A 16,850-nucleotide genomic window follows, 5' to 3' on the forward strand; every position below is an offset into this window, starting at 1 on the left:
CACTGTGTCTTTGTATGTAATGAGCTGTTAAACATACATGGTGACTGTGTATGTAATGAGTTGTTAAACATACCACTGTGTCTTTGTATGTAATGAGCTGTTAAACATACCATGGTGACTGTGTATGTAATGAGTTGTTAAACATACCATGGTGACTGTGTATGTAATGAGTTGTTAAACATACCAATGTGTCTTTGTATGTAATGAGCTGTTAAACATACCACTATGTCTGTGTATGTAATGAGTTGTTAACATACCATGGTGTCTGTGTATGTAATCAGTTGTTAAACATACCATGGTGTCTGTGTATGTAATGAGTTGTTAAACATACTATGGTGTCTGTGTATGTAATGAGTTGTTAAACATACCATGGTGTCTGTGTATGTAAAGAGTTGTTAAACATACCATGGTGACTGTGTATGTAATGAGTAGTTAAACATACCACGGTGTCTGTGTATGTAATGAGTTGTTAAACATACCACGGTGTCTGTGTATGTAATGAGCTGTTAAACATACCATGGTGTCTGTGTATGTAATGAGCTGTTAAACATACCATGGTGTCTGTGTATGTAATGAGCTGTTAAACATACCATGGTGACTGTGTATGTAATGAGTTGTTAAACATACCACGGTGTCTGTGTATGTAATGAGTTGTAAACATACCACGGTGTCTGTGTATGTAATGAGTTGTTAAACATACTACGCTGTCTGTGTATGTAATGAGTTGTTAAACATACCATGGTGTCTGTGTATGTAATGAGTTGTAAACTTACCACGGTGTATGTATATGTAATGAGTTGTAAACATACCACGGTGTCTGTGTATGTAATGAGTTGTTCTTCCGATACATCATTATCTCTTTTGGACTGCTTCAGCAAATGTAACAAAAAGTTCTACAAAGAAAACACACATGCAATCAGCAAAATTCATTTAGGCATTTTATTATTTAAAAACTCAAATCAATCACGAAGTCAATTATATATATATATATATATATATATATATATATATATATATATATATATATATATATATATATATATATATATATATATATCTATCTATCTATCTATCTATCTATCTATCTATCTATCTATATATCACCTACGTATATGTATGGTTCCTTCTATTTCTTATACGGAAAATAATTGTAATTTAATCACATATATATCACGGACTGAACGAAATAATGATAATATTTTCACATTATGAGCATGACTTGAGTCATACTCAAGTTCCCTTAGGAGACGATTTGGCTTTTCGTTTTATCTAACGTCCTGATGTACATTAACAATAATTTAGCTAATTCTACTTATTTTTTTTTTTACAATCAACTTATCAATTGCTTAAAAGTGAGTTTTAAATATAAAGGATTTATTGTTTGAATTCTTAAATGATAAATCAAAGCAAACATTTTTTCTAAACTATAATAATTTTCATGGATTGTAAAATCGTAAAATATTCAGTTTTCAGGATTATACGAAAAATGTTTCTAGTGTAATGAGTTTTCGTGTACCAGACATGTGACATGTCTGCGATTTCGTAATTATGTCATTACGAGAAATCATGAACAGATTACAGCATAATGCGGCCGGAATTCTCAAGGCCAACAAACTCTATGCTATCGACACTACCAGTTACTGGAAAAAACATTCTCATCCTATCCAAACAAAATTGAGGAAACATCAGATATAAAATCATTAAGCCGTGATTCTTGACTTCCTTTACGATGTTGGTATGGGTTTAATGATTTTGCCAAGTGCAATTGCTAACGATTCGTTTCCAGTGCGAGCCCCTGAGCTCATGGTTTACCCAGAAGCGTACCTTCAGCTCATCGGCCTCGATGTACCCACTTCTGTCTTTGTCGAACTCTCTCCAAACCTGAAATTATCATCTACAAGCATGCTTAAATGGAAAATTTAATAACGGATATCAGAGGATTGGCCACACAACCGTGTTACAAAAACCAATTAGCGATTACAAATATTAGCTTCTTAGTAAAGATCCAGGTACTTCAAACATAGTTCATCAGATGAATCAAATGGTAGTCAAGATAATCTATAAAGCTCAATTTCTTACCTTCATAAACTCTACACTGGATTCTAATGGATTGTCTCTACGGAACAGAAGAAGAAAGGTTTCTTCTGTGGGCAAAATCTGGGCAAGCTGTTGTAAATGATACAGTTTAATCCATTAAAATAATGTTGTGCCATATGGTAAAAAAATAAATCAATATTACCATTTATATACATGTAAGTACCTTTCTAATACTTTTAAAGTACATGTCTAATACTTTTAAGATGAAGTTTATATCATTCAGGAAAAACAACAGCGGATAATAAATCTAGACAATTTGAAGAAAAAAACTGAGGGTGAAGACCCCTTTTACACAGATCAAACTTCTGATACGATTAACGAGATCTGAAAAGAAAATGACAATGACGAATGAGTTCCTTTGACCATTTGGTCATCAATGACTCCGTTGAAAAGGAACTCTCAATGCCATCCCGTAAATCTTATCATTATCTGGATATATACGACTCTTTCGTCGAATAATTCTTAGATTTTTAAAAAAAATAAAAAACATTCATTTGCTCATTTGCTACAAAAGTTGTATACTTATACTTTTTCCTTTTTTCTCCTACTCGTATGCTTAAACACAACGTGGGTTTTACTCGTAACCAAGCGCAACTTAATTCAAGTGTCTCCGAAATTAGCTTCAAGGAAAAGCTCTTGCTTTCAGTTACCATTATCATCAAGCTAGAACTAGAGCTTACTTCTGCGATATCAATTTTGCCGTCGCTGTTTTCGTCAAAGGCGTTCATAAGTAATGTTTTAGCATCCATTAGAGCGGTTGGGGACACCACCTTAAAGAGATACAATACACAACCAATGTTATACAGAAGTACATTGTCAAAACTACTAGGGACAAGTCAAGTAACAAATTTTTGTAAAAGCAGCACAAGAAATAAATGGAAAATGTTGGGTCAAGAAAAAGGATGTCATGTCTACAAAAGTGCATTTTAGCGGCTAGGTAGACGGGTAAATTGCTAGTAAAAAAAAAACAAATTTAACACGTTAAAATATATTTAAAGTGAAACGGCACTAGTGAATTTAGTTAAGGGGATGATAAGTCGCGTTTATTATTGGTGTATTATTCCAGTCGATATCAACAATCATATTCGACTGTTAATTTTCAACAGATAGAAAAATACATTAAAAGTCTTTTAAATCATTAAAAGTCATTTCTTATTCCCACCAGAAAATAAACTGGGATCGGAAGCGTTGTCTAGACTTGCCACTATAATAACGTAACATACTAATATAATTTGGGACTGATCTAAAAAATGTCTATAAACAGTATACGGCGAACCAACATCGATGTGACCGCCCGATGGCGCTATCAATAGTTTTGGGCGGTCAAGGATCATTTTTCAATTTAAGCCTCATCTTTATAGGAAAGTAAAGTTTTCTAACGAACTTTTTGATAAATCGAATGAAACTGATAATGAAATTACACACTTAGTCATACGGTGAAGTCAGTAATAGGGATATCTAGTGACTCCACCCTTACTTTTCCTTTTCATCTAGTCTAGCTTTTTGCTACAGCCTCCATTCAGAGCAAGTTAGATTGATCATGTAATTGCTCTTAATTTGGAAGAAACTTGTAAAGCCAGCGGCATTGGGACGTGGAATCGGAATGATGGTTCAAACAATCTGGGCGGTAGAGTTCGGGCCCTGATAAAAGTCCTGCCACATCAATACTGGAATAATCGTCAGGAAAATAGTTGTAAGGCCGTAACTAAATGGGAGATTAAAGGGATGGTGATTGGAATCGCGCTCTGTAGAGACGACAGGCACGAGATGGTGTTATTCAGTGCCATATAGGATTGATAATAATCTTACCGTAACTAGGGCTACGCTCAGGTCACAAAAATAGTCAATGTGGTAAAATGGGATTATAAAAGAGCAACATTGTAGGGAAGCAAATTGAAAGTGAGGCTAGACTTATCAAAAATCTTGACAAACAAGAAAAGAAGAATAAAAAAAGAAAAAAAGGTCTTTGGTTATGGTTATGTATAACTTTGCAAAAAGTCTAAACCCCCCCCCCCTTGTTCCGACGTCTATGCAACGCGATATTTTTCTCTTTTGCTACGAAGCAAGTACAGGGGACAAATTCTATCGTTAAACCGGGTCCGTAGGACATCAATAGACCATTCTCTCTCTCTCTCTCTCTCTCTCTCTCTCTCTCTCTCAGAACAAAATTAATATAGAGTCTGTATCATATATGATAAAGATAATGACTTGAAATTGCTGTGCATTAGCATTATACATGCATGTCATTTATACAATATTTAGTTAATGATAACGGATTTGTGTCGGACTGTTGAGCAGGTCAAGATTAAAATTTAAGTCGAACACTGTCAGGTTTTATTGATGTTCTTTTCAAAAAAAGAGTCTGTTTTATGAATTTGAATTCTCAGAGGAAATTAATATGTCAATACCGACTATGTCCGTTTAATACATTTATGACTGCCTCGAGCTGCTTTTTTTCCTCGTCAGAAACCATTACATAATTCGAATGGTCCTTTAGAATAAAATATAGCTATAATAAAAATAAAGCAATGTTGCTGGTTTGTTCAGCGGTTTCAATAAAAAGTACATAAATGCGGCTTGAGTTATTGTTAAAAACAAATTGCGGCCTAGATTGAGATTCGTCTTAACTATGTGTGATAAATGCTTGTCCAACTCTACTCCGCTCGGTGTGAATTCCTTACCACAGCCCATGAACGATATTACGTAACATTATCTATGATAAACAATCGCCATCAGCAAATTAATCTTCAAGCATATCATGAAATATTTATCGGGAAATGCCGGGAATAACTTTGGAAACATGGCCGTTATAACAAACTTCAATGGTTATAATCAATATAAAAAAGCAAGATTTTCTTTCAAACGTCATTAAAAATAAGAAAGCACTGACTGATTTCAATGTATTTCGTTAATCTCAATTTTCATGCGAGTGGTTATCTACTGTATCTGCTACAGACGCAATGAACAGAGAACCATGATTTGCACTTATATTTTCTGTGGGATGCACATCCGGGGATTTCATTCCTTTCAAGTTATTGACGTCTCAGAGCAAGGACAACATCAGTCAATCTTTATTTTAAAACAAGTTTAGCTTAAAAAAAAAGTTTACCGTCTTTAGAGCAAACTCTTAACAGCAATAAGATATCAAAAACAATTTAATTATTTTTCATATAAATGTCGCCTTCTTCTCCATGCAATGGCGCGCCGATCTTTAAGCGTGTGTGCTTAAAATTGAAAATTATTTACAGCGTGTTATTCATTTGAAATCGACTGTAGTAGGTAAAATAGATCTTTGGAAGGGTTGTATCACTATAGTAAAATCAAAGTTAACACAACTGCATTCAGTATCTTTCATAGCTGCAGATCCGTAGCTCTCTGGTTGAAAAAATTCGGATAGACAAACCAGAGAGCTACAGTTCCAAGCGTTATAAAAACCTCCGATTTACGCCGCCGTTTTTGTGTCGCTCGCTTCGGGAATTATATCCGACTTTAAAAGCATTCAACCGCCTAAAAAATTGGATTTATTAATTAAACATATAGTTTACCCTAACTCTGCTAACTTTGTTTTCCTTTCAATGGTTCACAACGGCCATCCTTCGCCTTGGAATGTCATCGTTTTAAAATACTCGCCTTATGACAACCATGTTTACCTAGTAGCGAGATCTCGGGTGCGTCGATTTACCCAAATGGACCCAAATGAACCCAAATGGACCCAAATGGCGATTAAAGTGGAAAACAATTATAATAAAATCCTTATTACTAATATTATCACTTGTTTTAGTCATTTCGTGGGGTTGTTAGCCGTTATTAAGAAAAATAAAGACCCAAATGGCGATTCAAGCGGAAAATAATTATAATAAAATCCTCATAATTTAGGGAAATTTGGAAAAATAAAAGCCGAAGGTCCATAACAATAATTAGAATTATTTTAAAAAGTTGTTTTATTTTTATATAATATATATATTTATATTATTTGAATATAATTACATACATTATATACTTTTACAAATCGAGATAAAATGCTCATCTTTATTTTTCAAAAACAATTTTTAAAGATATACTGAAATAATTTTAATTATTGTTTGAATCGCCATTTGGGTCTTTATTTTTCTTTATAACGGCTAACAACCCCACGAAATGACTAAAACAAGTGATAATATTAGTAATAAGGATTTTATTATAATTGTTTTCCACTTTAATCGCCATTTGGGTTCATTTGGGTCCATTTGGGTAAATCGACGCACCCGAGATCTCGCTACTAGGTAAACATGGTTGTCATAAGGCGAGTATTTTAAAACGATGACATTCCAAGGCGAAGGATGGCCGTTGTGAACCATTGAAAGGAAAACAAAGTTAGCAGAGTTAGGGTAAACTATATGTTTAATTAATAAATCCAATTTTTTAGGCGGTTGAATGCTTTTAAAGTCGGATATAATTCCCGAAGCGAGCGACACAAAAACGGCGGCGTAAATCGGAGGTTTTTATAACGCTTGGAACTGTAGCTCTCTGGTTTGTCTATCCGAATTTTTTCAACCAGAGAGCTACAGATCTGCAGCTATATCTTTCAGTTTTACTGATATTAGTTTCACCGTATCTAATATACAAACTTGTTTACTGATATTAGCCATGCCGTATCAAATTTCATTGGTATTTGTGTAATCAAAACTCAAAAAAAGAACAAATCATTTCAAGAGATGTTACAGAATATTGCTTTCAACTAATGAACAGAAAAATGAAAGTCTGATTTTCACTAAGAGCCATTGTTATTGTTCTTACGTTTTCTCACTTTTTAAGATTTGAAATCTACGAAAATTGTTAAGTCGTACGTAAAACGATCACCCTTGTGCCGAACGGTATTTCAACCAATGAAATAAATGTAAATTTTCACATCATGCATTTTCTACCAATCACAACCCGGAGACTGTAAATTATTTCAACTCTTTATACCTTCTTCCAAGGAAGACGGTAAAATACTTATTTATTCTTTAACAAGTTTAAAGGGGTTGGATGGTCGTGTCAATTTTTAGACCGTATATATCTTCTTTAAAAGGAGATCTCTGTATGAAGATATAGGAAAACATTAGAACTTTAAAGTTAAAATCTATGAATATATTTTTAGCTAAGCAAATCTTCTTGAAAATTCGAGGTGGATCTGCTGGTTAATCTTGTTGACCACCCAGCCTCCTTAAGGTCCGTATTAGGAAACCAAAAGAAAAGTCGCAAAAAATCTACAATTCATTGAGGTTAATGATAATTCTAGAATAGTATCTGAAGATGACAAGCGTCGCATTACACGAAACGGGACACAGAGAGACGGCGGAATAGCTTTAATGAGAAGAGCTCACATTTTTTTTCTTTCATCTGACACCCTGTTGTGTCGGACGGTCGCCAGCCTAATGAAATGACTTGATTATTCATCCAGCATCAATAAACCCTGTTGGCCTCAGCTGAATCAACATAGAGGCCAGTATGATTCATGTTTATAATTAATGTTTACACGGCATATTACAATAGCCGTGTCATATACGAAATGAAATCAATGTTTTTGAGTGATTACGCATTAATGTCGAACGTTGTTATAGTTTTTTTTTCATCATGTACATAACACCGTTGGTTTACTTATCACTTGAGTGAAAAGTACAGCAAAGCAAATTATTGCTACAGAACTGTCGTCCTATTTTAAGAGAGATTATTGTATGTTTGTCATGATAGATATATGAATGTTCCCCTTTTCGTTAATTGGACCTAGCAATTAACTTAAACATAGATACTTTTATTTCAAAATCCAAAAATAAGAAAAAAAGAGAAGGAAATGGAGAAATGATAAATAATAGATATACATCAACATGTAATATGTCAATGGTTGACTTTGATGTTTATTTCATAATGATGGTTCAAAGATGCATTTGTTAATTATTCACGAAGTTTTGAAAAAAGACAAAACGTTCAAAAGTTTTCGAGACATACTAGTATGCCTAGCAATGTAACATGTATATACATCAAAGTATTGTTTGCCTCTTGCCTTTAATATGTTATTTTTCCCAGAATTTTCGAGCTCCTCTCAATTAAGTGTCGTAGTGTACGTGTATATCTCAGCCCCATGAAACGTCGGAGAAGCCAGAGTAATCAAGATATCGGATTACAGGGACGGTACCACGGGATTACACTGCTCATCAAATGGTCGATACGTAATAAAATTTACGTTCAGACATCGTGTAGACTCTTTATTAGGCTTTATTGTCCAAGATGTTTTTTTAAGATTCCTAGATTCATTCATCTGATTTAACGATACGTACACGTACAGACGATGCATAGACTCTTTGTTAGACTGACCAAGATGTTCTTTAAGATTCCTGGATCCATTCATCTGATTTAATGTTTCGGCGACAGTTTCATTATAGTTTTTCATCTTTATCTTATAAGTAATTTGTTTTCCAATATATGTCTCCAGAGGGGTATTTTTTGGTTACGAGAGGAGGGGGGGGGGTTGACAGTATACATTTGCATATTAATTAAGGGGGGCTGACTTCACATATTTTGTCAAATCAGCAGAAAATGTTTTGGTTAAGATAGAAAACATGATGAATTAAATGTATATAAGTCAAAAAGGCAAAAAAGAAATGCGAGTTGGGATAAAAAAAAAATCATCATAAATTTTTAAAAATTTAGTTCAGTCAATATGAGCAAAAGCCCAAGGAGATTTAGAACTCATGATCTGCGATTCACAATCTCGATGCTTTGACCACTGAGCTATGACAATATACAACAAGTAGATTGAAACAAACAGTTTAACAAAACATCTAAATCGCCATCTGGTTACGCAATGTCTTAAAAAGTAGAAGTATAGGTGTAGTAAGGTACTTTAATGTGTGTATTGTAACTCAACAAGAAAATAAGAGTAATTACTAATTAATGTATGAAAATCGACAACATTCATTCTACAACTAGTTAACACATATCATGCAACATTTGATAAACACATAGCTAATGCCGTATTTTAAATACAATTATAAAAGCTCTTTGTAATTTTCTTTCTTCTGATGGAAAGCTGGTGGTTTGCATTGTCACATTGATGGGCCTAGGAATGGATGACGAGTTCTAAGAGCACTGTTTGATTCGAACAAATCGACATCAGGAAAATTCTACTATGTCTGCATTTACCATTGTCAATCCTTCGATTCTCTAGTTTCAAATATAGTCGACATGGATTCCTTTCGACGTTTTTATCTATCTATTTCTTTTGGTTGTATATTTTGTTAAAACGAAGCTTAAAGATAACAAACCTAGATAATTTAAAACCTGGAAAATAATTTTCAAAATGTTATTCTGGGTCTTTTAATTGGATCATTCTGTTTCCCGGTTTTACAGTCCAATAATTTATAGCCAAAGAATTGTCTTTTACGTGTCTTTTAATGCGTTCTTATCCGTAAAGCAGTGTCAGTAGTGTGACTTATTCTTCTTTACTCCTTCTGGTGTTATTCTAGCTCAATCAGCTCCAATGAACGTAATGAAATATTGGATCTTCTACCAAAATTAAAAATACCTTTAAAAATGACTACATACAATGTGACTATGTCAAGTTATTAGTTTTTACCACATTTATGTACTTTTATTTTCAATTTTAACAAGCAAATAGAGGTTACAAGGCACCAATTCAGCAAACGCTTACTGCGCTTGCACACTTTAGCACACGAGTACAACGGTTAATTTAAGACCTTGAATACTCCCCGAAAGCAACCAATTCATTTACTTACTTAAAATACGAACTATATCTTATTCTTTTGATATCATTTAAGATTCAATAAATGATTGATCAATTCTTTCGTATGATTTTATTTGGCAAAAATGACGTCAAAAAAGACGTGAGTCTAGATCCCTGGATTCAGAGCGTGTGTATGGAATTCGTTTTATATCTGTGTTCTATACCTACTATATATTTTATATCTATATACAACCAAATATTGGACGGGAAAATTGGCGACAATAGTTTTTCTTTTGGTTATTCTGATTCAGCTATAAATCCCTGGATGGTTGGTAATCATTTAATCTAATATTCCGAATTCTACAATTCTGGCGTGAGGACGAAGAGTTTTGTCCAATCTTTCTCGCAATGAAGGTGAAACAAAGAAATATTTTTGATTTCGCACATAATGATTTTCAGTCAAAAGTGTGAACGATGATTTTTATGCAATATTGCAAGCGATCGAACATCGCTTGCACTTGCAATATTGCATACTACATATAGTACTACGACTATGGTCACCGGTACTAATGCTTTACTTATCTAAATGTTCTTTTTCTACTTGTTTTATTTTTAAGAGTTATGTTTTGAGGACATTAATTATTTAAGTTTCTACTTCAATGAAGGAAAACTGCAATGTTAATCATATAAGCATTTAAAATACTGAGCAAATAGTCAAGGAATTACGGTTGATGGTGATATTAAGATGTGATTCGTACAAAATCGTGACAGCGTTGAATAAGACCCCGCCGACGTATTGATTCCTAGCTAGACAAGGCTTACCGCCGTGGTGTCTGTGATATAGAAATGAAGTGGGGACGGTGAGTGTCAAATTTACACGAACTCATCTACTCTAAAAAAAATAAAGGTTCCTGGAAATCAATAAATTCCCGAGAATTTACAAAATACAGGCTCCTATCATTACAAACAACAACAACAATCAATGCATAGCAGATATTGGACAGAAGGTTCTTTTCGCTGAAATGCATGTCCATGCAACCGAATAAGCGATGCAGGATTGATAATATCTTTATTTACTAATAAAGTTTCTTTGTACATAAAAATCTTGGTAGCATGCATGCTAATTAGATATGAGTTAGAAAGACTTAATTATGATCGAACTTATTGCTTTTTGAGTTCTTAATATTAGTGTTTTAATTTTGGTTATCTGTGTATTATTTAAACAAAAAGACTTTTGTTCTTCGTAATTAAACTTCTCTTTGATGGAAAATCAAAAAGAAAACCTGGTTATTAATTATGCAAGCTTCAACTAATTGCACTGCAGCACTTCAACGGTTTACTTGGAAATCACCTTTGTGAAATCTGAAAAGCTGGGGGGTTTTAAGGAACACTTTAAACAAAGATAATATCAGCCACCGATCTATGAATATTTTATTTCACAAAGATAAGAAGAATACATCAAAACTCAAATCAAATATCTTACGAATTATGCTTGTTAATTGAATACATGTACATCTTTATTAAATGCATATTGCAAAATACAAGTACGCTGACTCAGATGCCAAAAGTAGGTCAATTTTTTTTTCTTTTTACAAAATTTTTCATTGAAAACCAACATTTTTTAAATAAGTATTAAAAAGTAACCCCTTGACCTGTTGTAAAGACTAAGATTGATAAATTCAGAATTTCTCTAGCTTTTTTTTTTTAGGAATCATATTGAAATAATTTTTCCAACCTTCTGTTCCTTAGATTTGATTTTAACAATCCAAAATAAGATTTTCCGTAGAGTTAGAGCCCATTAGAGCTCTGAAAAATATCTTAGAGTTGTGTTTGAAATGTCAAATTTTACAATGAGTTGTCAAAGAACTGTTGCAATGTAAATTTTTTTTTAAACAGCAAATTAAATCTACTTTAATCACTACAAGTTTCTCTAAAATCGGACAAAAAAATAACACCAGAAAACCTTTTAAAAATATGTCTTGTTTTCAATGAAATATACAGCGGAAAAAATTGACATACTTTGGCACGTACGTGTACAGGTATTTCTGGCTGTTCATCCAAAGAGTGATGTTGCATGAGGTATAAATCTTTAAGTTCATGCATAAAGAATGAAAGATAAATTTCGGCAATGCAATATAAATGTAATGGAACAAAATACTCAGTTGGCGGCAATTTTTGCCGTAGATCGTGATTTTTGAAGAAAATAAATCATTACGACGCAGCTGTTTTCAAAATGTTTGTTGTAAAATCCGAATTATATATGAGCTTCTCTTCTTTAAACAATAATCGGAAATACGATTTGGCCAAACAATCATTCAAAAAATACGACGTGTTTTTTTTTTTGTAAATTTTCTTTTGTTCAGTTTTAAATCAAAGGAAAGCGAATATTTGAATTTGCATCGAAAAAGACATATTTATTGTATTTGCCTTGTTGTAAGCAACACAAATGTTACATGTTTAAGTTAACAATATTACCCTACTATAATCAGTAAATTAGACTTTTTTAAATAGAGTTAAGCCTTTACAACTCAATGATCAATATCAATTATAAAAGAACGAAAATTCTTTTTACAGTACACTTGGTCTATTGGAACTTCATTTATCAATATGTACCTACTTATATAATTCGTGCGATATTTTTCCCCCTGTGAAGTGGTTGTGGTCGATCATTTCCCTCTGAGTAAAGTAAAAACCGTAAATAGATTATCTGATGTAAGATGGGCATTGCAGGGTAAAACAAACAAGATAGAACGAAATATTCGAGTAATTCAACGTATTTTTTGGAAAATTGCGATCAAATAATTGACTGTTTTAAAAGCCACTGTGCATAGTGTTTATAAAGCATATAAAAGACGTGTTAGGAATCTAAAAGTAAATGAAAATAAAAGACAAGCAGATGCTTATCTTTAACGCTATTAAAAAATCCACAGGACTTTAAAACGTTTTCAATTTTGTTGACATATGAAATATTTACTTTTCGCGGAGTTCAGCACTAAATCCATTTTTAGGTTAGAAGTGTTCGTTTGTAGAGGTTTATATAGGTCAAGCTTGTAGATAAAGCAACCAATGTTTAGGCATTAAATACATTGAATTGATTTAAAAGGCTGCGATGTACATGTATCTTGTATGAACGGTTGCACATTCAACACTTGTATCATGGCGTCAAAATTAAAGCAACCATTTGACGTACAGAGTTTCAAAGGACTCAAACTATAAGAGATTTTGTTAAAACATTTCAAGTATTAGCCATACATATTTTTGGCAACATAGTTGCCTGAAAAACTTTCCTTTGTATTTCAATATTGAATATTGTTTTACAAATACAAACGATGGATGTTAATTCATATATGAAAACTCGCCGTTAATAGATGTAGCTGATCAATATGAACATGTTATACTATATTTTAATAGATTTTGTTATGTTGCATTTGCGCAATAAACTAAATGTATATAACATCTTTGTTATAGTTTGATCAATTCAGAAGCGATACTATCTTTAAATTTTTCATTAAGTTTGTACTTATTTAGAACACATTTTCTTTAACTTTCATAATCAGGACAGTTAAAGCGTTTTGTTTATATGAAAAACAAATCGTTATGTTTGAGAAAGAGATACATGTATCATAACATACTAGGTACATAGTTTTTCACTCAAGTCGATGCCGTCGATATTTTTAAAAAAGTTGCAAGTATGTTGTATTGTATTATTGTATACTTATAAAGCTTATATCCGATAAAAGTTTTATCAATTACGTTCTTCTGAATTTTTATGCCGTCAAAAAATAAAATCGCTACTTTTAATTGAAATGTAGAGAACAGCTGAAAAAAAACAGTTTCTGCTAAGTTAGTGTTGATATAAATATCCTTGATGAGGATTTAATGCTTGTTCTTTAAGCCTGCTCACCATGATTCATCGAAGATATACTACTTGCACTGAAAATATGTAGATCTGTTTTGCAGCAAAAGGTAAACCTTTTTCACGATGTCTTAAGTATTCCTAAATAACCTTTTGCAGAAAACTAAAATTTAACAATAGATCTTGTGTATTAGTACCAACCCTGAGTTTTGGGTAGGAGCGGACCATTTGAGTCTGTCCGGATACCGGTCAGTTTGGGGACGAGTTGAATGCAATTCGTTTCTAGGCTTATATCTCCTCTTTGTACTTTATTTATTATGCAAGCAATGACCTGAAAGTCTTTAGCTAGATAGACTAGCTAGAAACTCCTATTTTTAAAACGTTTCAAAGGTGGATGAATTTTTTATAGCATATAGCGATGAAACATATTCTATGATTCAACCTTAGAGTTTGAAGCTACTTTTATGATTAAATAATGATTATGTTTTCTATATTTTGTATTGGTTAAATGGTTGATATACAACTGGCAAAGAGAATCAAGGTAATAGAGTTTACATAAGAATCGTGAAAGGAAAAAACCTCTCTCTCTCTCTCTCTCTCTCTCTCTCTCTCTCTCTCTCTCTCTCTCGTAACGTTACCAAATAACTTTTAACAGTCACACAAGCTGATCGAATTCCGAGATTTAGACACTTCCCAATTCAAGATGTGTCTAATTTTCGCAATAAAATGGTTTTACATCGCAACGAGTTTTTTTTAGATCGAATGTTCAAGTCAATGCAACAAAATTTAGTGCCAATTGTGTGTCGGCCTCATTTTTGCTTAAACAAATTTGGCATTTTGTTGCGACTTAATTCTTTAAACAATCCTCTTTTTCATCACTGTTAATTACTTTGGAGAACTCTTTTTGTAGACTTGCCACAAAACGTTCCCAAACTATATGAAGAATGTTCATTCATCTCTCTTTTAAAAGACCTCACAGCAGAGACCTGCACCGTCAATAAAGCGTGCACTGACATAGAGAGTCAATAAATTTTCATTTTTCTCATGATCAATTTATTAATTAAAAAGGAAAATGTTTGAAAGGAAACATGTAGTGTTTCTCCTTTGTTATTCTCAAGCGTACTATCGTGGGGGCGTCTGAGTCTTCGATAAATCAAGGGGCTCCAAGACGTAGAAACCGAATGTTGGGGCAGGTGGCTAGATTTCTTATTACATCCCAATTTCCTCCGTACAGTAGACGAACTTCCTAAGTCGAGCCTCTTTTAATCGAGTGTTACATAACCATAGGACCAAAACAGAACCGTATTCACCACAAGGGAAATGAATGTCACGTTTTAGCAAATTTTTCAATATCCCTTAGTCAAATGACAGACAATTGTAGCACTTGGACTTGAGATATACCATTCTGTCTGGGGTCCAGGAAATAGAAATGTTTAGATAAAACAAAACAATCGAATTTGTAATTCTGCAAAATTTTGATCGGAAAGGATGTTAAAGCGAAACTTTTTGTTCAAAACAAAAACTTATAGGTATTTTTTCTTTCAAATATGGTTCTTAAGCACAGTTTCTTGTAATAAGCATTCAATTGCAAGACACTGGCTATTAAGCTAATGTGCGTAGTGTTACATTCAAGGAATTTTTGCTTTATATTGTTGATGGTTGTTTCCAGCATGCAATGTTGCTGTAACCGTAGTGCCGTGATTACAGGGAAAGGCCTGCAGCGTGATCACTGAAATGTCACAGTCACTGCAACCTTTTCAATTACACGTCGCTTTGATTGTAAAGAAGACAAACATGCAAATATTAGCTTTTTGTGTCATTCGAACGACATAATTATTAAACGTTATCGACTTTAAGCTTCAGAGAGAGAGAGAGAGAGAGAGAGAGAGAGAGAGAGAGAGAGAGAGAGAGAGAGAGAGAGAGAGAGATATGTACTTCTAGCCCCATCACTTACCTCTGGTCCTATGTCTTGTGAGTTAATGCTAGTCACAAGCTGAGTAAGGAAACTGTCCAACTCGCTTCCTTCAATAAATCCATTACCTGTATAGGAAAAACAATCCATGAAAAGTAAATCAAATACAACACTTCATACCGCAAGTCCTCGTGTTGGTGACTTACCATCAGTGTCGTAATGGTTCCAAACTTCCATAAACTGCTGGGCGGATAACAGTTTAAATTCACGAGTTTTTAAATCTCTGAACTGACGCAGAAAGTTAGAGCTCTTGTCTTCCGCCGATGTAGCCATGGTTGAGAATATCTCCTGTATCAACTTCTTCACAACTTTGCAGCTCTTTTGACAGATGTCAACTGTCATCCGCGCATGCGCACTAACCAAAATATTTTGACGTTAGAGCAGGAGTAACAGGTTGCATATTTTTTTTTTTAAGAAATAAATCCCCAACTTGAACCGGAGTCGATATTGATCTGAGTAGTTCTGTGGCCCAGAGTCCGCCCAGCCTCCTATATCGGCTTATTGACTTGCGGAGGATCAAGTTGCATTCTCACAACAGTTTTGTAATTTTTATTGATTCCGACAGGAAATAAGCGACAGGAAAATATACAAGGCGCAGTTAATGCACTTTGAGACAGAATAATGAAAAAAAAATTGTGACTTGTGGCGTAAAATTTCAATTTTATCACAGAAAATTAATCTTCGTATTGGATTATTTAATCTATACGTATCAAACTCTATACGTATGTTCCCATCTACTACATCTTTACGACCGTACACTAAGATACGTGATCGATATCTGTACAATTAACTACGATTTGTTGATATACCCCAAGGGTGTTAGGAACAAATAGATCAACATTCGTGGAGAATAGGCGGCGTCCTCAAAACAGAAAGTTTACATACAAAACAAACAGTGTTCATGGGTAATCATTGATTATTAGGTTTTGTTTCTTTGTAGGTGTGTTCAAGTGTATCAGAATGCCTTGACTTATTTTTATGAGTAAATGTTGTTTATGATACAATCTACGTGCAGTAATAGAGTAAATTCATATAAGTAATGCTAAAGTCGTCGGTTATTATTTTCTAACAGTCGTATGATTCTGCAATCAATTCTTTTGGTATACAATTCAAAGGTTAAACAATATCTTGTCAGTTTCTGTTCTAAGAAGAATTTCGGTGCCCAATATCTCTCCACCTCTATATTTGTTCCAGTTGGTATTGTTATACTTTCATGTTAAATA

The 16,850-nt window shown here is 33.4% G+C and overlaps 1 protein-coding gene across 2 annotated transcripts in view; it reads right to left on the reverse strand.

The window, feature by feature from the left end:
* The window catches only part of LOC128188826 (calbindin-32-like), a 32,481-nt gene extending 16,344 nt beyond the window's left edge, over positions 1–16,137 (reverse strand). The window contains exons 1-6 of one of the 2 annotated variants that reach the window (XM_052860105.1): positions 15,774–16,137; positions 15,610–15,695; positions 2,778–2,867; positions 2,080–2,166; positions 1,825–1,881; positions 810–893 (exon numbers count right to left, since the gene is read on the reverse strand). In XM_052860105.1, coding sequence (XP_052716065.1) covers positions 810–893; positions 1,825–1,881; positions 2,080–2,166; positions 2,778–2,867; positions 15,610–15,695; positions 15,774–15,969 — 600 coding nt within the window. In that variant the 5' untranslated portion in view covers positions 15,970–16,137. The remainder of the gene's footprint in view (positions 1–809; positions 894–1,824; positions 1,882–2,079; positions 2,167–2,777; positions 2,868–15,609; positions 15,696–15,773) is intronic. The other variant, XM_052860106.1, reaches the window with a different exon arrangement.
* Positions 16,138–16,850: the final 713 nt, after the last annotated feature.

This window comes from Crassostrea angulata, chromosome 6, assembly GCF_025612915.1.
Source record: "Crassostrea angulata isolate pt1a10 chromosome 6, ASM2561291v2, whole genome shotgun sequence".
Taxonomy (NCBI): Eukaryota; Metazoa; Mollusca; class Bivalvia; order Ostreida; family Ostreidae; genus Magallana; species Magallana angulata.